At 57.8% G+C, this 22,162-nt stretch overlaps 1 protein-coding gene across 7 annotated transcripts; it reads right to left on the bottom strand.

The window, feature by feature from the left end:
- Positions 1 to 370: 370 nt before the first annotated feature.
- ADPGK (ADP dependent glucokinase) lies at positions 371 to 21,185 on the bottom strand. Of its 7 annotated transcripts, none has more exons than XM_089310914.1 (7): positions 20,880 to 21,183; positions 18,157 to 18,382; positions 16,311 to 16,373; positions 6,965 to 7,085; positions 4,369 to 4,565; positions 3,774 to 3,841; positions 371 to 1,770 (listed from the first exon to the last, which is right to left on the bottom strand). In XM_089310914.1, the coding sequence occupies exons 1-6, from the start codon at positions 21,110 to 21,112 to the stop codon at positions 3,809 to 3,811; spliced, it is 873 nt and encodes a 290-aa protein (XP_089167040.1). In that variant the 5' UTR covers positions 21,113 to 21,183; the 3' UTR covers positions 371 to 1,770; positions 3,774 to 3,808. The 7 variants fall into 7 exon arrangements, with proteins under 7 accessions (XP_089167040.1, XP_089167041.1, XP_089167039.1 ...); XM_089310915.1 differs by having other exon boundaries at positions 371 to 1,767; XM_089310913.1 differs by having other exon boundaries at positions 371 to 2,081; positions 3,774 to 3,872; positions 20,880 to 21,182.
- Positions 21,186 to 22,162: the final 977 nt, after the last annotated feature.

Below are 22,162 nucleotides of genomic sequence, written 5' to 3'. Positions count from 1 at the left end.
AGCAGGATGGGGAGCAGCCAGACGCTCTCAGCCGCAAGCTGTGTCAAGGCTTACCTCTTCTGTGCAGGAGCAGGCCCGCCTTTCCCTCGGCCTGACGAGGGAGCCAGGTCAGACAGGAGGCTCGATGGGGCTCTGAGACGGCAGAAGTGGCCCCTGGGGGCCTGCTGTGACACGGTGGCCCCGGAGCAAGTTGGAACGACACGGCACTCTCGGACTGCCACACTCTGACTTCCATGTGGCTATGCCCCAGTGCCAGCACTCTATAGAGAACCCAGGACAGGCCTCCCATCAGGCTCAGCATGAGGGAGGGACACGCACAGGGCACAGTGACCATATGCCAGTAGAAACAAAATCAACTACAGAGACAAGATTCATGAAATGTAAGTTGTTTTTAATATTTTTAGAAGCACACAGAATCTTGATTAAAAAAAATAAATATTAACAGACAAATTTATTCATGATCCTGGGGCTCTTACGAGGTCCAACTCTTTAATGGCTGTGTTGATGAAAACATAAAACACAATGATCTATTACGCACATGATCTGTTAGACATGGAGAAGCACATTCCAGTTGTAAAAGCAAATTCCTCCAAGGCTCAGGAGGAACAAAACTCATCTGCTGCTGCAGAAAGCGCGGCCAGAGCCAAGCGCTGGGCTGAGCCCAGGCTACAAGGAGCCCGGGCAGGGCCGCACAGGCCTGAGGCCCCGGGTGCCAGCCTCTGTGCCACTGTGCCACCCAGGAGGACTTCGTCCTGACCTGCGGCTCTGGCCCAGGCTGAGCAGGAGCCTGAGGGCTGTGCTGGGTCCTGTCCTTAGAACACTGGGTGGAGCCGTGACCCAAGGCAGGCGCTTCTCGGGCAGGTGAGGAGGTGACACGCTCCCTGGCGGGAAGCAGCTGGGCTGCAAGCGCTCGCGGACGCTGCGTGAACCGGGGCTCTGGGGCTGGGCAGGGCTTTCCCCGTCACACACAACACAATCCACAGGTCCAGGCCCCTTAGGAGCTGACTGCATTTTGACGCAAACCTGAAGAGTCCCCGTGGGCTCGCCCACAGGCTGGAATGTGTGCGGCACAGTTTCATCTGCCGTTGTTTCTTTGGCTGTCTTCCCATCCGGTCTAGAAGCTGTGACCCCCTCAGTCCTGTCTTCCACACCTCTTCCCTCCTGGAATCCTCCCCCGGCCGGGTCTCCTTCCTGAGAGCCCCCTGCAGGAACCTCCTAGGAGCGGGGGTGGACCTCCGAATAGAAGAGGCCTTCGGCTGAAATGGCGTCTCCCAGGCCCACGGTGCGGACGGGGTCTTTGCAGACCAGGACAGGCGTGAAGTGGAAGGACACCCCCTCCCTGTGCCACGCCACGACGGGCTCACGTGGGTTTAACACAATCCTGGAGCCCACCTCCAAACGGGAAGTCACGAACTCTTGGGGCGCCCTCAGAGACACTCGACTGGCATCTATGGTTTCTGTGGCACAGGCCTGAGTTGCTGCCACGCGAGCCCCTGCGGCCACGGCCGCCAGCTGGTTGGCCCAGTGTCCGTCCACAGTTGCCAGGATGTGGTAGACCAGCGTGTGGAAGTGGATCCGGGTGAGGTCCGAGGCTCTGCTTTCACTCCTCCCATGTTCTTTCAAGATCCAGAAGAGGATGTCACTGACCACGCCCACATCAGGAACACCATTCCAGGAAGAGAGGGATGAGTGAGGCCCAGAGGCCGACTGGCTGAGAAACAAGAGCTCCTGCTCATTCAGCCCAAGGGAGGCCACCGCGGGCAAGACCTGCTAACAGAGACAACGACAGGTCTCTCTCCGGTGGCACAGCTCCCGACTCCCTCCCGGGAAGGAGGCAGGCAGCCTTCTGTGCACAGGGCTCCCCGCCCCGGAGTCATGGCTTTGGCTGCTCCTCTAACCGTCTGCATCTCCAGGATTGGCGGGTGGAGGGGCCGACACTTGCACTTCTGGCTGCAGCACCAGGCGCTGTGCTCTTGCACACGTGGTGCAGCCTCATTAGCGGCCCCGGAACGTCAGCAGGTATTATGCCGCGTAAGGGAGGAGACCCTGACCACAGCCAGCCAGGGTCAGTCTCCCAGGTGCTGTGGACACAACAGCAAGAAGCAAGAGGGCCACAGTGTCTTGCTACAGCCACGCTGTATCAGCAGGGATGGGCCTGCTGCATTCAGTGACAACGCTGGGTGACAGAGGCACCCACAGGGGCTGCCACCTTATGGGGAACCTCCCTGATGTCCTACTGGGCGCTCTGCCCTCAGGACCAGAAGCCCACAGAGCAGGCAGAGGCTCCTGCAGGAAAGATGTAGTTCAGTATGCAAGTCTGTGGGTCAGGTTCTCAGAACGCGGGACTGCCTCTGGCCGTGGGCGTGGCGGCGGCTCTGCCAGGCCCGGTGCTGAGGGCTTCCCTGCCTCCTTCTGACCACACCCCTCCCAGGAAGGGCACCTGCATGAAGCCAGGCTCAGGGCTGAGTAGGGAGCTATGGAGAAAATTCACAAACAGCTCATTTTCAAAATCCAGAAGATAAGAGCTGTATTTTATAAAAGAAATACAAATAAAAATTTTCTGGAAAAATACCATGAACTCAAATGCAAACAGTGGATGGCGGTGGTGTGGTGAGGCAGCTCCTGGCTGGGGCGCATGCACCCTGGGGGTGCCGGCAGTGGGTGGGCTCGGGGGCTGTGCCTATGTGGGGCAGTGGTACAGGAAACTCTACACTGGCTGCTCAGTGTTGCTCTGAGTCTGAACCAGCCCCATGAAGGAAAGACTATAAACATGCTATACTGAAATGCCATTTTTTCCTCAGGTTAAACTGACAAATGCAGATTTTTAATCCAATGCTGGTGGCTACGGTATGAGAAAACCAGCAGCCATACACACTGGTCATGGAAGTCACGGCACAGTTCTCATGTGGGCACCGTTAACCTCCAGCACCCCCATGCCTTCTTACTCTCCTACCCAGCACTTCTGCTTCTACGGACTTAGGATACACACGCACCTGCTCACAGCCAGTGAAATGATGCAGTCACTGTGCACCACCGTACACAACAGCAAAGGGAGGACCTCAGTGACCTCCACGACAGGCACAGCCCACATCCACTGTAACCACGTGGCTGTGCAGACGGAGGGTGCTGCCCACATCATGTGACACAGAACAGACCTCCCAGGCACAGTCATCAGGAGCACAAAACAGGGTCCATAGCGTGCTCAGTGGGTCATGTGCTTGTTTTGAGTAAAAAGGAGCTGATACACCAAGGCAGTATTCCCACATCTCTTCACTCACACACAAGTAACCCTGGAGGGACACAGAGAAACCAAGACGGGGTGACTAAGAGTGGAACAAGCTGGGGGGGACCAGAAGGGAGACACCATCTGTATCTTGCAGTTTCTGCAAAGTCACCAGGGCTGGCACAACCTGCCCAACGGCTGGGACTACAGCGCCTGCGCTGTGGCCTCCCTGGCTCGGTGCTGCTGCTGTGCAAAGCAGGAGCTGAGCGAGATGCCTGCTGGGCAGGGGGTGAAGCCCCTAGACTTCCTGAGTTTAACTGGAAGATGCTGAGCTTGGCTTTCTACTGCAAACTGTTCACTGAGGGAGAGAGATGAGCCAGTTCCAGCCATGATGTGCCCTACGTCTACCTGGGAGGAGATCCTGGTCCAGAACACCCCTGGATCCTTAGTGCACGCCCGGGGACCTGGGTCTGAGTGACACGCCAGCACACGGCCCGAGCGGGCCCTGCTGACAGGAGGTCAGGGCCAGAGGAGGGCCCCACGTGCTTACCTGATGCACGATACTGCTCATCAGCTCCCTGTTGGTCATACTGGCCAGCTCCAGGTGAACGGGAACCCCTGTGGGGATGTCAGAAATGGAGGTGACAACCTGCCAAGAGAAGAGGCAGCGCCGCCATCAGAGACGGAAGGAAGTCGGGCAAGAGGGAAGCAGCCCCTCCACCCAGTCGCCTGTGTGCGTCCTGACAGCCACAGCCCTGGCAGCACCTCCGAGCACACAGTGTGGCTACTGAGGAACTGCCGCTGGGTGGCCTCAGCGGCTGCCTGGGCGTGCTCTCTGCAGTGTAGCTCACGTGCAGTGAGATGGCACCGGTGACACAGGACACAGACCCCACACCTGCACCACATTCAGGTGACACAGGAGGCAGAGGCCCAGGCCAGTGCTCCGAGCTGTCCCGTCCTAGTCCTGCTGCTGACCAGACCCGAGGGGACCGAGAGACGCCTCACTGGAGGCGAGTCGCAGAGCTGGCGGCCAAGCTCTGTCCCGGGGAGGCCGGGACCGCGGGCTGCCCTGCTGCAGAGGCCACGAGTGGTAGGAAGCCGCAGTCGCCAGCTGGGACCTGCGAGACGCTGGACAGTGCCCTTACCTCCAAGAGCCTCCTCCTCTGCAGCTCCGTGCTCTGTCCCTCCATCATGTGCAGTCCTGAGAGGACCACCAGGTCGGGCTGGAACTCCTCCAGGCTAGACACAAACACCTCCAGCGCGTTCATGGCCCCGTTGGACAGGTCGTGGGAGAAGATGAACCGGTTGGCGTGGGGGGCTTTTAACTGGCCCCACTCCTCTCCTGGAAGAGCCAGTCAGCGCAATGGGAGACAGGAAGAGACCGGAGGTCTCCTGGCGCTGGGGGGACTCACAGGTGCCTCACCAAGCCAGGGCTGAGCAGGGGCTTCTAGCGGAGGTGCCCCGGTCCCAGTGGACTAAGGTCAGCACTGTGCGGTGGTGAGTCAAGAAACCAGAAACCTAAGCCCAAACCCAGGACAGGCCTTTCCCAAGGTGACGAGCTCCCTGTGAGTTCCAGGAGAGCTGTCCAGGGCTCCCATGTGCATCACGGGCACCTGACTCCCCAGCTCCAGCTCCTTTCATTTAGTGGGGGCCCGAGCAGGCTGAACTCCCAGCGTCCAGGGTGACTGCACCTCCTCTGCCTGCTGCCCATTGGACTGAACTGAGGGGGAAGAATGCCTGGTGGCCCCAGCCCTCCCTGCCCTCTGCTGCCCCAAGCAGACATGATCGCCTCCCTCCCAGGACGACTGCTGGGCCCCATTCTAGGGCTCAGCTTCTGATTCTGCAGTAATATGTCCAAGGCCAGGGTCCTGTACTCCTGCTGCCTCACCTCATGCCTCGCATATGGCCCTGGGCATGAGTGAGCAAAAGACAAGCGGATCAGAGGACAACCGACGACCTAAATGCCCACCACAACAAAAAATTGGGAGATGAACTCCAAATCCAACCTTTATCAATATCAAATTCACGAGACTGTACAACAGTACAATGCATTGCATTCATGCTCTCCGTAGAGCGTGGCAAGGAGTTGAGCTTCAACAGTGGCCCTGCTGGAAACAAGGCCAAAGGCACCCAGAAGAGCCACACCACATTCAAAGTAAGTTGACTTCTTCCAGGAAGTGACAGAGGCAGAAATCAAAGAGCCTCTTAGGTGAGGACAAGGGGGGACGTGGTGAGCTGCTCAGGCCCCACGGGACACAGGGCTGGTGGAGGATGCGCCAGGTGGGCCCTCAGCCACTGGGGGAGCTAGCGCCCTTCCCCTTCCACAGCCCAGCGTCCACTTCCGCAAGCAGGCTCTCCTTGCAATGCGCCACCCTGCCCTGCAGCCAGGGAGTGAGCAGAACTGCGGAGTGGCCCACGGGATGTCCAGTCTGAAAAGGAGCTTCTCTGGGGAGGTTCGGTAGGACAGAAAAAATGCTGACAAATCCTCTCGGAATCTGCCGGTCCAGGTCCGAGAGAAGCTGGGGACGGAGTTCTGCTGAGAGAGCTGGCCCGAGGGCTGCTGCCTGCCCTCCGGGGGCCTAGGACAGAAAACTCAAGTGCGGAACCTGGGGACCACGCGTGGGGACGGTCTCCCTCAGAGGCCAGCTGTGACAGAGCGCAGCTCTTAGCACCAACAGTCTGAAGACAGCTGGCTGGCACAGCAGCAAGCAGGACCCGCAAAGGTCCCGGCGCTCGCCGCAGGCACCAAGGGAAGGGGCGGCGAGGAGGGTCTGCCGCCACAGCAGCAGCAGCACCTGCGAGGCAGGCCGGGGCTGCCGCAGGCCCTCTGGCCCGCAGTCCTGGCCACACTCCTCATTAAGACTCACAGCAACTGAACACACTCACCACCACGCTCAGGCAGGAAACCCCGGGCCGCACACACACAGTGTGAACTGCCTGCCCCCACACCCCAGCCCCGGGCCTCAGACCCTGCCCTTCCTCAATTCCTGATTCCACTAAGAACTCAGAGAGCCAGACACCAGAAGCTACTCCTTTCTGTCCCTGGAGGCGGGCAACCTTCCCAACAGGCACCACTCGGAATCTCTCAGGAACGGCACTGCTCCGGTGAGGGAGGGTCTCTGGCCTGTCACTCGGAAGCCTGGCCTGGAAGGAGTTAAGGTGCCAGCTGGTCTGTTAGGAGGCTTGGGTCTTTAACTTGAATTAACAATGTGTTGATTCAGAAGCCCAGGAACCTGCAAAAGACCCTGCAGACTCTCCCGGAACCCAGACTTCAGTTTGTGAAACACAAAAGCTGCTGGGGGTGGACTGGGAGGACTGGCACACACCACACTGTCACACAACAGGAAACTGCACACGTGATGCAGAACACAAAACACCCTGCTTCACACCCCCAAGGAAAAATAAAGTAAAACGCTGTGAAGTTTGCCCGAGGCCTGAAGTCAAGCTGGAGCAGCTTGGGAGAGCAGCTGGAAGAGCCCAGGGCACAGCCTGCTCGGGGCTGCGTGGGAGGCCACCAGCCCTACTCTCTTCTCAGTAACAGGCTGAGTGTCTGTTCCCGTGGTCTCATTTTCATTCAGGATGCCCATTTCCACTTGGGTCCAGAGCATGCCTGTTTGGAGGCCCGAGGGCTTGCTTGTGAGAGTCTACAGAGGTCTCATTTTCGTGGGACTCAGTGGGCAGGAGGCCTTGGTGTGGCAAACCCTGGGCAGGCTCATCGCAGTACTTACTGGTTCCCCGTACCTGCTTGATACTCTAAGATGAGGTGGAACTCATCCACTTCCTGCAGTGACTCTGGAGGGACAAACACATTGTCATCAAGAAGGTCATGCAGCTTGGGACCAACCGGACCACAGAGAAGGACCTGGGGACAAGCAACATGCAGGCTGTCAGGAGACCCGTTCCTCCCCCAGCCCTGCACAGCAGCCAGCAGGGACATCCAGCCACTTCCACCCATCTGCACAATGCAGCGGAGCTCATGTTGGCTCTGAACACTGAGTGGGAGGTATGTAGGAGAAGGGCTGTCACCAGAGCCGTGCCTCCAGAGCGGACGGCTACATCAACCCAGAAAGGAGGCTGCCCAAAGCCCAAGTTACCCGGTGTGCACTGCACGTCGAGCCCAAACCCTCCTGTGATAGATGTGGGCACAGCGCTTCTAAGAGATCCGTAAACGAGGCTGTAAGGGTGAGGTCCTGGACCCACTGCACCCAGCAAGGAAAGGCCACGGGAGGGCACGGAGACACAGCAGCCACCCGAAGCCAGCAACAGACCCTTTGCCACAAAGCAAACCTGTGGGAACCTGGACCTGGCACTTTCCACCCTGCAGAACTGTGTGGAGATAAAGTGTGCTTGCTGCCTATCGCATTTTGTTTGACAGCAGCCTGAGCAAACGAAGGCATGCCCACATCCACGCTTCTCCTCGCTCTCACCCTGTGCAGGCAGCACACTTGGGGAGCACTGTTCACGGTTCACACAGTGCAGAAAAAGCTCTGACGGCACCCAGTGCGCAGCCAGCGGTGACTGAACCTGGGAGGTCAAATGCCCGGCGGCCTTCACCGTGTGGGGAGCAGGCAGGGTGGCCTCCCACACAAGGTCGGGGGAGAAAGTTTCCTGGTGGGGGCAGTGCTCAGCAACTTTCTCAAAGCATGTGCTTCACCAACAACCCGGACGTGCCCAGGTACTCCTTCTAGAAGCCATTTCACATCTCTGCTGTTTCTGCCACTCAAGGTCACACCAACAGACACAAACCACCAAAACGAGGGCTTGGGGCAGGGTTCAAAGGCAAAGCCTCAGAGACCACAGACTCCGAGACTGAACGTGCCCCACGCCGAAGCTCGGCAAAGAGGCGCTCTCGTGTATCCAACGAGGAAACCTCGGCTGCAGGGTAAAAGCACACCTTCGCCCCTTTCTCAAAGTCTCGCCCCTACACTCCATGTCCTTTGTCTAATTCTTGGCTAGAACTTCATTTCAAAGACAATAAGGGTTAGAATTAGCCTCTCACTTAAAGCAACAACAAAATACAGACAAAATACATGAAACAAGAGTTTTCAAAGCACTCAGGCGGGTGGGCATGCAGCCCAGTAGTTAAAACGCTGGTATAGACAACTGTGTCCCACATGGAGTGCCAGGGTTGACATCTGACTCCAAGCTTCCTGCCAATGCAGACCCAGGAATGATGGCTCAAATAATGAGGTTCCTGGCTTGATCCGACCCAGCTCTGGACACTGCAGGCATATGGGGAGTTAACTGTGGATGGGAGCTCTCTCAGCCTGTCGCTTTTCAAGGAAGGAAGGAAAGGAGGGAGGGAGACCAAACTACTTAGACAATCAGGCAACAAGAGCAGTGGTCCCTAAGAGAAAGACAGAAACCCAGTGACCCCGCAGATGTCCAGCTGCCGGCCACGAAGGCGTTTCCAGACACACCAAAGCTGAGTTGGTCCGCGGCAGACCTGAGCCACAGGAAATGAAACAGGAAGTCCTTCAGGCAGAAAGAGAGCACTACCAGGTACAGCTATGGAGTCAAACAATGAAATGAGAGCCGCAGAAGTGGTTACTCTGGATAAACACATGATTACTTTTCTTATATTTGAGTTCTTTAAAAGATAATTAATGGGGCTGGCGCTGTAGTGTAAAAGGTTAAGTCTCCACCTGCAGTGCCAGCACTCTATATGGGTGCTCGTTCGAATCCTGGCTATTCCACTTCTGATCCAACTCCCTGCTAACGCACCTGAGAAAGCAGTGGAAGATGACCCCCAACTGCTTGGGCCCCTGCACCCATGGGGGAGACCTGGAAGAAGCTCCTGGCTTTGGCCTGGTCCAGCCCTGGCACTGCAGCCATCTGAGAAGTGAACCAGCGGATAAAAGCTCTCTCTCTCACCTTCTCTCTGTAACTCTTTCATGTTAAGTGCCAATGGTCTAACACCTCAACCAAAGGCAGAAACTGTCAAAGTGGCTTGAAAAGAAAGCCCCAAGGGCTGGTGCTGCAGCACAGTGGGTTAAACCACTGTCTGCTGCACTGGCATCCATGTGGAGACTGGTTCGAGTCCTGGCTGCTCCACTTCTGATCCAGCTCCCTGCTCATGTGCCTGGGAAAGCAGCGGAAGATGGCCCAAGTGCTTGGGCCCCTGCACCCACATGGGAGACCAGGAAGTAGCTCCTGGCTCCCGGCTTTGGATCAGCCCAGCTCTGGCCATTGTGGTCATTTGTGGAGTGAACCAGCGGATGGAAAACTTTTCTCTCTGTGTGTGTGTAACTCTGCCTTTCAAATAAATAAATACATCTATATAAAAAAAGAAAGCTACGGGCTGGTGCCGTGGCTCACTTGGTTAATCCTCCGCCTGCAGTGCCACCATCCCATATGGGCGCCGGATTCTAGTCCCAGTTGCTCCTCTTCCAGTCCAGCTCTCTGCTGTGGCCCAGGAGGGCAGTGGAGGATGCCCAAGTGCTTGGGCCCTGCACCCGCATGGGAGACCAGGAAGGAAGCACCTGGCTCCTGGATTCGGATCAGCGCAGCGCTGGCCAAAGTGGCCATTTGCGTAATAAACCAAGGAAGACCTTTCTCTCTGCCTCTCCGTCTATAACTCTGTCAAATAAATAAATAAAAAATTTTTAAAAAAGCTACAAATACATGATAGCTACGGGAAATATAAAGATGTAACAGATTAAAAGCACAAGATAGAAAAAGAAATCCTATGCTGATATCTATCAAAAGAATTTTGGAATGACTATTTTAATCAAAAATATTTCACAGAATTTTTTTTTTAATTTAATGAATATAAATTTCCAAAGTACGATTTATGGATTACAATGGCTTCCCACACATACCGTCCCTCCCACCCACTACCCTCCCCTTTCCCACTCCCTCTCCCCTTCCATTCACATCAAGATTCATTTTCGATTATCTTAATATACAGAAGATCAGCTTAGTATACATTAAGTAAGGATTTCAACAGTTTGCTCCCACACAGAAACATAGAGTGAAAAATAATAGATGATTTTTTTTTAAATGATGATGAAATCAGATCAGACCTACTGTCATGTTTAATCCCAGTGAGAGTCAAGTTGGGAGTTGATAATTTTTTTTTTTTTTTTTTACAGAGGATCAGTTTAGTATACATTAAGTAACGATTTCAACAGTTTGCAGTTTGCACCCCCATAGAAACACAAAGTGAAATATATTGTTTGAGTACTCGTTATAGCATTAAATCTCAATACACAGCACATTAAGGACAGAGATCCTACATGAGGAGTAAGTGCACAGTGACTCCTGTTGTTGACTTTACCAATTGACACTCCTGTCTATGGCATCAGTAATCTCCCTACGCTCCAGTCATGAGTTTCCAAGGCTATGGAAGCCCTCTGAGTTCTCCGATTCTTATCTTGTTTAGACAAGGTCATAGTCAAAGTGGAGGTTCTCTCCTCCCTTCAGAGAAAGGTACCTCCTTCTTTGAAGACCTGTTCTTCACAGAATTTTTTAAAAAAAGATTTATTTATTTATTTGAAAGTCAAAGTTACAGAGAGAGGAGAGGCAGAGAGAGGAGGTCCATCTGATGGTTCATTCCCCAATTGGCCGCAACGGCTGGAACTGCACCGATCCGAAGCCAGGAGCTTCTTCTGGGTCTCCTACATGGGTACAGGGGCCCAAGGACTTGGGGCCATCTTCTACTGCTCTCCCTGGCCATAGCAGAGAGCTGCATCGGAAGTGGAACAGCCGGGTCTCGAACTGGTGCCCATATGGGATGTCGGAGCTTCAGGCCAGATTGTTAACCCCTTGAGCTACAGCGCCGGCCCCTCACAGATTTTATCTCTAGTAATGACTATGGGGTCAATTCATGAAGGACATGGAACAATCCTGAATTTTTATGCAACGAGTTAATGGAGCTTCACATTACATGAAGCAGTGTGTTACAGAACTGCAAGGTAAAAAGCCAGATGTCTACAATTATGGATGGAGCTGTCAACACCCTCCTCTCAGTGACTGACGGGTCACACAGACACGAAAGAAGACCTGAACAGCACCATCAACCTATGTAACCTGACATTCACACACCATTCCTCTCAGAAAGACCCACACAGAGATAATCCTGAAAAGTTTTCCAGGGCACACAGAACTTCAAAAACATCACATCTAGGTCATAAAAAAGGTCCACAGAGTTCACAGGTGTCAGGTCTCGGCGCATTTTCTTTTTCTTTTTTTAAAGATTTATTTATTTTCTACTTGAGAGTCAGAGTCACACAGAGAGAAGAGAGGCAGAGAGAGACTGAGAGAGAGAGAGAGAGAGAGAGAGAGAGAGAGGTCTTCTATCTGATGGTCCACTCCCCAATTGGCCGCAACGGCTGGAACTGCACCGATCTGAAGCCAGGAGCCAGGAGCCTCTTCCAGGTCTCCCACATGGGCGCAGGGGCCTAGTGAGTTGGGCCATCCCCCACTGCTAACCCAGGCCATAGTAGAGAGCTGGACTGGAAGTGGAGCAGCTGGGACTAGAACCGGTGCCCACATGGGATGCCGGCGCCCCAGGCCATGGCGTCAACTAGCCGTGCCACAGTGCAGGCCCCAGAAAGCGCATTTTCTAACCACATGGAATTAAAATAGAAATCAGTAACAGAAAGATATCTGGAAAAATCTCCAAGTAGACATAAACTAACACACCTCTAGTCCATAAATGGGCTGTTAAATTATGTATCTCAAGAAATTAAGAGACATAAGACAGTGTTTTGACCTGGATGAAAATAAAAGACAAATGTCTCAGGGCCAGTGTTGTGGCACAGCGGGTTAAGCTGTTGGCTTGTGCCACTGTTTTCCTGGTTCAAGTCCTGGCTGCTCTACTGCGAGCTGCTAATGCACCTGGGAAGGCAGCAGAGGACGGCCCAAGTGCGTGGGTTCCTGCCACCCCCATGGGAGGCCCAGATGGAGTTGCCAGAAGGTTTTTTTTTTTTTTTTTTTTTTAAAGATTTACCCATTTATTACTTGAAAGGCAGAGATACAGAGAGGCAGAGGCAGAGAGAGAGAGAGAGAGAGCACACGGTTACTCTGGGTCTTCCATGTGTGTACGGGGGCCCAAGGACTTGGACCATCTTCTACTACTTTCCCAGGCCATAGCAGAGAGCTAGATAGGAGGTGGAGCAGCTGGGACTTGAACCAGTGCCCATACGGGATGCTGGCACTGCAGGCAGTGGCTTTATGTACTGGGCCACAGTGCTGGCCCTCCCCAGAGGCTTGTGCCTGGTCTCAGCCATTGCAGCTATTTGGGGAGTGAACCAGCAATGGAAAATCAGTACTCTGCCTTTCAAACTAATCTAAAAAAAAAAAAAAAAAAGAATCAAAATCAGCTGGGTGCAGATAAAGGAGGATTTAAGAGGCAAACTCACAACACCAAACACCTACATTTGATACAGGAAATGTCTCAAATCAGTGACTTTATCTTAGTCAAACCCAAGGTGAGCAAAAACCAGTGAGACAGAAAAATCAATGAAACTCAAAGCTGATTTTTTTTTAATCAAAAAAGCAATAAAACTGATAAACCTTTGCCAAACTGCTCATGAATGGAAAAGAGAATACACAAATGACTAGTATCATCACCAAGAGGAATAAAATCACCATAGGTTCTTCAGATCTGAAGGGGCTAAGGGAATACTGTGGTTGACTTTAAACTAATACAACAATTTAGAAGAAATGGATGAAGCCCCTGAAAGATTTCACAAATCTGAATTTCAACTCTAGATCTAGAAGGTGTTACTGGTGAATACCAGAAACATGTAAGGCAGAATACCAATTCTGCACACTCTTCAGAAGTGGAGATAAGGAAACACCTTCCAACTCATTCTGTAGGCAGCACAGCCAGACACTTCAGCAAACTGAACCCGGCAATACTCCATGTAAATGAACACCTCAGGACCAAGTCAGGTTTATCCCTGGGACGCGAGGTTGGTCTGACACTCAGAAATCAATGCAAAACGGAAAGACAAAAAGCCACGCAGTCATGTGAACAGACGGAGAAGCGCATCCGACAACACCCACTCCCAGTTCCTGGCCAGATCCCACGAGGCTGCCTTTAAAGGCCTGCTGCTCTCCCGCAGTCTGGCTTCACCCCAGCAAGTCTGCCTTCGCTCTTCCCCAGAGCCCGCTTCCGAGACTGAGCACAGCACAGCTGTAAGGAGCTAGGCTGCTTAGGGTCAACTTCTAGCTCTCCCATCACTAGGTGTGGCCTGCTTTCCCATCTGAGAAATGTGGTATTGTAATAAAGGGGTCCCCCCTCCCCCGCCTGGGCACTCTGAGGATTAGGGGAGTTCATGCACAGGCATCGAGCCCAGAACGGGGCTTGGCTCAAAGTTAGAACCCTGGGAGTGCTCACTGTGAGAGGACCTCTGGAAAACACCTTGTGCTCTTTTTTCCTACATCCCCACTTTTTACTACAAATAAAAAAAGCTAATTAATGTCCAGCTGCAATGGCACTCGTCCTACAGCAAAGACTCCTGTGTTCTCCACAAGGCTGGGTGCTGTGTTTGCTGTATCCACCACCAGACACGCAGCCCCTGAAATGGTGCCTGCTACCGAAAAGCTCAAGAATATGTGCTTCCAGGTGCTGGCATCCCATCTGGACTTGAACCCAACGTTTGACCCGACTGCTGCACTTCCAATCCAGCCCTCTGCTGTGGCCTGGGAAAGCAGAAGATGACCCAAGTGCTTGGGCCCCTGCACCCACGTGGGGGACCCAGAAGCTCCTGGCTTCTGACTTCGGATTGGCTCAGCTCCAGCCGTTGCAACCATTGTGGGAGTGAACCATAGATGGAAGACCTCTCTGTCTCTCCCCCTCTCTCTGTAACTACCTCTCAAATAAATAATCTTTCTAAAAAATGTCCTTTTAAAAAATTTAAAAATTGTTGGGCCTGGCACCGTGGCGCAGTAGGTTAATCCTCTGCCTACGGCGCCTGCATCCATATGGGTGCCAGTTCTAGTCCCAGCTGCTCCTCTTCCAATCTAGCTATGGCCTGGGAAAGCAGTAGGAGATGATCCAAATGTTTGGACCCCTGCACCCACGTGGGAGACCAGGAAGAAGCTCCTGGCTCCTGATCTGCACAGCTCCAGCTGTTGCGGCCATCTGAGGAGTGAAGCAACAGAAAAAAGACCTTTCTCTCTGTCTCTCCCTCTCAGTGTCTATAACTCTACCTTTCAAATAAAAAATTTTAAATTTTTGATTCGCAGGTAATACTTGTACACTTCCAACACATCCAAACAATATAAACCAATCGGGCAAAGCCAGGCAGCGAGGCTTCCATCTCTTCACCTTGCCCTGTTATTTTATTTTTTTTTGAAAGGCAGAGTTACAGAGAAAGGAGGAGAGACAGAGCTATCTTCCAACCACTGTTTCCCTTCCCTACAACGGCCGGGCAGAAGCCTGGAGCTTTTCCCACGTCTCCCATGTGGGTGCAGAGGTCCAAGCACTTGGGCTATCCTCCACTGTGTTCCCAAGTGCACTAGCAAGGAGCTGGATCAGAAGTGGAGTAGCCAGGACTCTAACCGGCGCCCAAGTGGGGTGCTGGTGCTGCAGGGGGAGGCAGCACTGGTCCCCTCACCCCCGTTCTTCATGCAGCGCACCACATACCACTGAGAAGCGCAGTCCCCACCAAGCCCCACAGCACAGAGCCTGCCACTCTGTCTGACTGGGCCCTGGTCCTTGTTATCAATACCTAGTTCTTAGTCTCTGGCAGATCTCACAGGACGCCCTGGCCCAGGCTGCAAGGCCTTCAACACGTTAACCTGCCCAGCACCGCCTGGCATTTGGATCCTGCTCCAGCACTCCCCAGCACACCACACTCCCTGGCCTCTGTGGACCCTTCTCATCTTTAAGGTCCTAAGACTGTCTTTGGATGGAGCAACAGAGACCCCTTTCTCTCCTCGGGCTCCTTCCTCAGAAGGCCTCCCAATCCGACTGGCCCCAGCCTGGCCTGTCCAGACCACGAGCACTGCGGTCCCCTCCTAGTTTCCAGGGCACTGTCCTCCCAGGGCCGGCACTGCGCCTCAGCACGGGCAGGGCTGACTCTCGGGGACCCGAGGGCCTGCCTGTCTCCCGAGAGCTCTGCCTCCACCCTCTCCTCTACCCATGACATGGAAAGACGTGCAAGGTCAGCCCTGGGTCTTGAAAGTTAAGTACTATGTGTAAGGAGAATGACCACCAACCCGGGACTTTCCACTCCAGCATCTCCTGAGAGCTGGACTTCTCACTGAGGCGGGAAAGTTCTAGATGGAACGCACACCCCTCTCCTGGCGTGCGCTGTCGGCCCGTGAATCTCCGAGCTGCACGCTGTCCGCGTTACTGAGGTCGGCTCTGCTTCTGACTGCATCCCTGACCAACCAGAGGGCTCTTCATGGTTCCCGCTGTGCCACGGGCAGCCACAACCACTGTGCAGTTTCCAGGCTGATGCACGCGCCTCATTCCCCACACGTGGTGGCCACGGCAGTGTCAGCAGACAGATCCGCCTCCCCTCCTGGCCCCTCTCCTCCAAGCCCGCCTCGTCTGACTGCTCAGGGGCAGTGACCTCCCCGCCGGCCCCTCCCTCAACCTGTCCTGCTCACAGCACAAGAAGCTGCTTACTTTCCTACATGACCCGAATGGCTTCACACTCACACACGCTCTCCCATGGGCGCCGAGCTAGTGGCTTTCATTCTTCCGGACTCTGGATCCAGGCTCGGCATCATCGCTAACTGCGTTTTCTCTCCTCACTTGCGTAACCTCCTCCCCTGCTTGCTCTGCCAGGCCGGCGGGCGGCTTAGCGAGGCTCACAGCTGGGGACTGTTGGAGCCAGGGCTCTGACCTGGGCCCTGGGATCAGAACCGGCAGAGCGAGCAGGGCAGGAGGGCACGCCAGTGGCACCCATGGCCCTGCCGGGCTGCTGCAAGCATCAGACGCTCCACGCACGCCCTGTGGTCCCTGCGCCTCATGTCTGACGCTGCACTGCTGCCACACGGGCCGCCAGGGTCTGACACACAGCAGGTGACACAGACGGAATTGACACCCACCCATGCACTCTGACTCCCGAAAGCGCTGCAGCACTAGCGAAAGCGCAGGCGTTCACCTGGGGGTTTGTCCTACCTTCAAATCTGTGTTGGCTGCAAACTTCTGTCCAATTAGAGCGGCATTCCCTCCGACGTAGTGCTGTAGGACAGAGCACAGCGATCAGCACTTTGAGTTTACAGCTCAGTTCCCGCAGGGATGAGCTGAGTGACTTTGCAACAAGGGACAGAGAGGAGGAACAGAGGAGTAACCAGGACAGGGGTGCAGGCGAACCACGATGGTTAGGACACCACCCGCGCGGCAGACTGAGCCTGACTCCGAGCCGCCAGGCAGACACACAACACGGGAAGTGTGGCTGGAGCTCGTGCTCCACACCGGGGTCCTTCCAGGACGGGATGTGATGCCCACCAAGGGCCACTCCACAGACGCTAGGCTCAGCTGAAAGCTGACTCCGAGGGGAGGCCCCCGCGTCTCCCTCCCCACCTCCGTCTCCAGCCCTTCCCTTCCCCCACCACTGTTCTCTGCTCTAGGACCCTCCCTCCTCACAGCAGGTAAATCCTGGTCCAGTCTCAAGAATCGGCTACAGGCCGGTGCCACGGCTCACTAGGCTAATCCTCCACCTAGCGGCGCCGGCACACCGGGTTCTAGTCCGGGTCGGGGCGCCGGATTCTTTCCCGGTTGCCCCTCTTCCAGTCCAGCTCTCTGCTGTGGCCCGAGAAGGCAGTGGGGGATGGCCCAAGTGCTTGGGCCCTGCACCCCATGGGAGACCAGAAGCACCTGGCTCCTGCCTTCGGATCAGCGCGGTGCGCTGGCCGCAGCGTGCCAGCTGTGGCGGCCATTGGAGGGTGAACCAACGGCAAAGGAAGACCTTTCTCTCTCTCTTTCTCTCTCACTATCCACTCTGCCTGTCCGGGGGGGTGGGGGGGGAACCGGCTACAGTGTGACCCATTTCCCTTTCCCCGCAACTGCCTGACGGGACAGGACCAGAGACCCCTTCCCTGGCCTGAAACCTCAGCAGGCCCCCGACACCGCCTCATCTGTAGGCCTCTGCTGCTTGGGTGCACGGGAGCCCCCTCCCGCTCAGAACCGCTGGCTGCCACATCTTGAGAAAGGAAGATGTGCTGGCAGACGGCCTCCCTAGAGCAAATCCAACAGGGAGCGGTGCTGCCAGAGGACCGTGCTGTCCCTCCAACCCAGCCCTCTCAGCTGGAGGCAGCTGACCCGAGGTGGGCCCTCCAGGCTGCCACAGGCGGATCCCTGTGCCTTGGGAAGTGGCTAACAGGAGAGAAGGCTGCCGCTCTAGTTCCAAAGCTGAGACAACTTGCTGAATGGGCCTGGCCTTGAGCCCACGCAGAGGCACAGACCAAGCCACCACCTGGACACTGGACACCCCCTCTCCTCTGCAAGTCTGTGCACTGACAGTAACAGCTCTCCAGAAGTTCACAGATGTCTGTGCTATGCAAACCAAAATCTGGCCTTTTAACTCATCGGCTTTAACTACTGTCTTATAGCTACTGTCTATTTCACCAGGACAGCTAGAAGTCACCCCAGAAGCCAGGACAGTGGACAAGACGTTCCAGACACTAGTTATTGTCACCAGTGCCCTTGCCTTGAGGTTTAAGGCAGGTCAAAAGGCACCCAATTCAAGTGCATCCCCGGTAGCGACTAACACTGCGGGTTTCACAGCATGACAAAACAACATGGACCACCACGCCCTTCAGCAGAATTCTCCTCATCAGGAAACGCAAGGCAGGATGGAAGCAGGACCAAAGCTGCAGTACTGCTCCGTGAAAGCTCGCCGGACAGCGGAAGGTCAGACACTGCTGTAGAACAGGGAAGACCCTGCAGGACTGGACCCCAGTGCTTCAGGAACCACACCAGAAAGACGCCTTGCCCCCGCACTTGCCCCTGGGCGTCAACAGACCTGGGCTGCCGGGAGCGCCGAGGCCACCTGGGCGATGTCCTGAAAGGCCTCCTTGTCGCTGAAGAAGCGCTCAGCAGCCGCTCCCCTCCCCATGAAGTGCACGAAGGCTTCTTCCAGATCATTCCGTGAATGCAGGACAGCGTGATCTCTGCCAGGCCCGGGGCGCAGACCAAGCGCCTGCAGGAGCCGCACCCCCGAGAGCACCACATCGACGCACGCGTTGACCCTGGAAGGGAGGGGATCGAGATCAGTGACAGCAGCCGGGCAGGGGACGCTCCCTCATCTGACAGCAGGAAGACGCTGCAGAGAACCGTGCCCAAGTGCAAAGTCAACAGCACACGGGCAAGGAGACCTGTGCTTGGATGCACGGGGGTCGGGACGCCAGGCAAACCTTGCACCGCTATAGTGAGGAGACAGGTGCTTAGCGTCGCAGCGCGAGGCTGTGGGACAAAGGCAAATGAGCAACTCATCTATGACACGGCAGTGACACCGGCATTTACCTCAGAGCTGCTGGGCAGACAGCGAGTGAGTGTGCTGAGGAACAGAGCCTGGCGCAGCACGTCTCGGTCTAAAGCTAAGCAGCAGAAACCTCCCGTGGGAACAGTGAGGACGGTGGTGACAGTCACACCTGAAAGACCGCCCGCTCCCAGCTGAAGCCTGTGCACGAGCAGGGCGGGCCGTGCGCCAAGACGCAGGCCCTCGCCGCCCAGGTGTTCCCAGGACTGACTGCGGACTGCAGCAGCTGGGAGAGCTGATGCCCCAATACCTGGTGGCTGCACGGAGCCGGCAGAGGACTCGGGGGTCCAGCGTGTACAGCCAGTGCACGAGGTTCTGGCTTCCTGCACCTACCACCACCACTCCTTTACAGAGCAGGGCCCCCAGTTACAGGACACGGCCAAGGCCTTCCTGCCTCTGCTTGTGGGGGACGCCATCCTCACGGTGGGGACAGCACACAGGCAGTCCAGCTCTGGGAAGAGCAAATGAATGCGTGCGTGTATGTGTGTGAAACTAGAGAATGAGTGAATGAATGAATGAAGTGTGAGAAAGGGAAGGAAATGGATGAATGAACGAGTGTGTGTGCAAGCTCCTAAGTCAATGCCCCAAACGACAGTCTTCTACTCTGTGTATATGCACACGAGCAGAAATTACGTCCAGAAGCAAACAGGCTGCGGCCACTGCTCAAAGCCACCCTTCCCGTTCCCACCAGTCACTCGGCAAAGCCCCGGCGCCGCTCCCCCGCTCCCCCTCTTTCCTGAGCCCCACGGCGCACCGACACACAAGGCCCTTCCAGTCTGGCCCCGCCCCTCTGCTGCAGCACAGCCACCTGCCGTTCCCGTCTCCACCCCTGAGTCTGGCCCTGGCCAGGTGGGCCCGCGCCCCTCTGTTCCCGTCTCCACCCCTGGTCTGGCCCTCGCCAGGGGGGCCCGCGACTCTGTTCCCGTCTCCACCCCTGTGTCTGGCCCTGGCCAGGTGGGCCCGCGCCCCTCTGTTCCCGTCTCCACCCCTGTGTCTGGCCCTCTCCAGGTGGGCCCGCGCCTCTGTTCCCGTCTCCACCCCTGGTCTGGGTCTGGCCCTGGCCAGGTGGGCCCGCGCCCCCTGCCTGGACAAGTCTTTCTCTCCATGCCCATGCCAATGCCGCCCCTCCCCAGGGCTCCTTCCCAAGGCGGCACGGATACGCCTCCCACCGAGGGATGTCCTGTGTCCCCTCCCCTAAAACCAGGGCGACCTGCGCCTCTGCTGGAAGTGACCCTGTGTGGGACACCCTGTCCTGCCCCACCCGTGTGCTGTCAGTAAAGCAGACACGGGGAAGCCACCATCCCCGCCCCGCGCAGGCCACAGCCAGGCTGCCTGGGAGCCCAGGGAACGCTCAGATCCATCCAAGATAGCAGATGCTAGGCCCCACTCTGACGTTTGTGCGCACAGCCGGCTGAGCCCCTGGGGGAGTCAGGACCCTCCTCTGGGACAGCGGGTCGCCCTGCTCGTCCCACTCGCTCAGCAAGCTTCCACACCTGTCGCGGACTGGGCCGTATCACATGCACACCCCCCCATTTGCACGGGAGAGCGCTGCCCCCCACCCCGAGAAGGCGCTTCCTGTTGTCAGACAGCGGCCCGAGCTGACCGCCGCAGTAGCGGACACGCCATTCGCTGCGGGTGAGGCCGGCACGGGCCCGACAGGAGCCGGAGGGCTGACGCCAACCTCGGGCAGCGAGGGAGAGGCCGAGACAGCTGACGGGGCCGCACGTGGGCCACGGAGACGCGACGGCAGACGCCGCAGGGCGCTGCACGGGCAGCGGGGCGCCCCCGCGAGCGCGTCTACGCCGGCGGCCGCTCGGCGGGGCCGCGCCCACACACAGGCGCGGGGCACCGGAGGGACCGGCTTCGCGCGGCAGGAGTCCAGTCCGGGTGAGACGGGGACCGCACGGGACGGGCGGCCCCGAGATCGGGAGGAAGGGACGGGAGGGCGTGAGACGGAGCCGGCAGCCAAGGCTGAGGGCGCCGCGCGGACGGGGGAGCCCGCGACGGGCAGAGCGGGGTCTGCGGGCGCGAGCGGGCGGGCAGGGGCCACCGACGCCGAGCGCAGCCCGAGGAGTCCCGCGGCGCCCACGGCCCTCAGGCCCGACGCCCCTCGCCAGGAGGACGCCCGGAAATCGCACCCCACGCCGCCGAGGAGGACCCCCGAGTGCCCGCGTCTCCTGAGGGAGGCCCCGCGCCCCGGCACTCACCCCACCGCCACGCGGCGCCAGCGCCGGGCCGGCTGCACGATGAGCGCGTCCCAGGCGGCCGCCAGCCGGCTCTCGGGGGAGGCAGGTCCCAGGGCCGCCGGCGCCGGGCCCAGTCGCAGCGAGCTCCAGAGCGAGCGCAGCGCCGACCCCGGCAGCTCGGGCTCCAGCAGGAAGACGCAGCCGACCGCCAGCGCCAGAAAGCCCGCGTACGCGGAGCCGCGCCACAGCGCCATGGGTGCCGCCACGTTCCAGGCTCCCGCCTCTTCCGGGCTCCGCACGCGCCGACGTCGACGCGCGCGTTACGTCACACCAGCGCGCCAGGTCCCCCACAACGGGGCGGGGCGGGGGCCGTGGGCGGGGCGCCGCGGGCCGCCTCTCAGGCCGAGCCTGGGCGCTGGTGTGGGCGGGGCGCAGGCGTGGGCGGGGCGTCTCTCAGGCCAATCTGGGCGCCGGTGTGGGCGGGGCGCCTCAGGCCGAACCTGGGCGCTGGCGTGGGCGGGGCGTCTCTCAGGCCGAACCTGGGCGCTGGCGTGGGCGGGCGCCTCAGGCCGTCTGGGCGCCGGTGTGGGCGGGGCGCTGAGTGGGCGGGGCGCCACGGGCCACCTCTCAGGCCAAGCCTAGGCGCTGGTGTGGGCGGGGTGAGGGCGTGGGCTGGGCGCAGGCGTGGGCGGGGCGTCTCAGGCCGAGCCTGGGCGCTGGTTGTGGGCGGGGCGAGGCCGTGGGCGGGGCGCCCCAGGCCAATCTGGGCGCCGGTGTGGGCGGGGCGCCACGGGCCACCTCTCAGGCCAAGCCTAGGCGCTGGCGTGGGCGGGGCCCCTCAGGCCGAACCTGGGCGCTGGCGTGGGCGGGGCGAGGCCGTGGGCGGGGCGCCCCAGGCCAATCTGGGCGCCGGTATGGGCGGGGCGCCGCGGGCCGGCTCTCAGGTGGCGTCCGGCCCTCGGGGAGGTGTCCGGCTCCATCCCGGTCCTGGCCGTGGCCCGCGCCCTGGTTCCCGGCCCACCTGCGCCCCCGTCTAGGGGCGTCCCTCGCAGGAGACGGGGCCGCCTGGGGAAGGGAAGGGAACCCGGGGGACGCGCGTGCCGCCCTGGAAACGCCTTCGCCGGCACGGGGGCGCCGACCGGGCCCGAGCGTCTCCACTGGGGTCTCCGAGTCGGGGTCTGAAGCCGGCTGGTTGGGGCTGAAGGTCCCCAGGGGGCGGCCTCGGGAGCTGGGAGGCCGGGCCGGGCCTGGGACGAGGCTGCTCCTGGCACGGTAGAGGGGCGGCCGCCTTCCCGCGCTCGGCG

The sequence above is a fragment of the Oryctolagus cuniculus genome, chromosome 12 (genome assembly GCF_051225735.1).
Source record: "Oryctolagus cuniculus isolate XC-2025 breed Fujian yellow rabbit chromosome 12, ASM5122573v1, whole genome shotgun sequence".
Classification (NCBI taxonomy): domain Eukaryota; kingdom Metazoa; phylum Chordata; class Mammalia; order Lagomorpha; family Leporidae; genus Oryctolagus; species Oryctolagus cuniculus.
Note: the sequence above shows the minus strand (reverse complement) of the source record. Positions and strands in the feature narration are given on the sequence as shown.

Bases quoted from the DNA above. Each gene is read 5' to 3' on its own strand.
- ADPGK (XM_070054712.2), bottom strand. From the start codon at position 21,112: ATGGCGCTGTGGCGCGGCTCCGCGTACGCGGGCTTTCTGGCGCTGGCG. The intron at 18,383-20,879 runs GTGAGTGCCGGG...CCTCCCTTCCAG, and splicing joins TGGCGCCGCGTGGCGGTGGG to GGTCAACGCGTGCGTCGATG. The intron at 3,873-4,368 runs GTAAGGGCACTG...TTCTCTTGGCAG, and splicing joins AGAGGAGGAGGCTCTTGGAG to GTTGTCACCTCCATTTCTGA.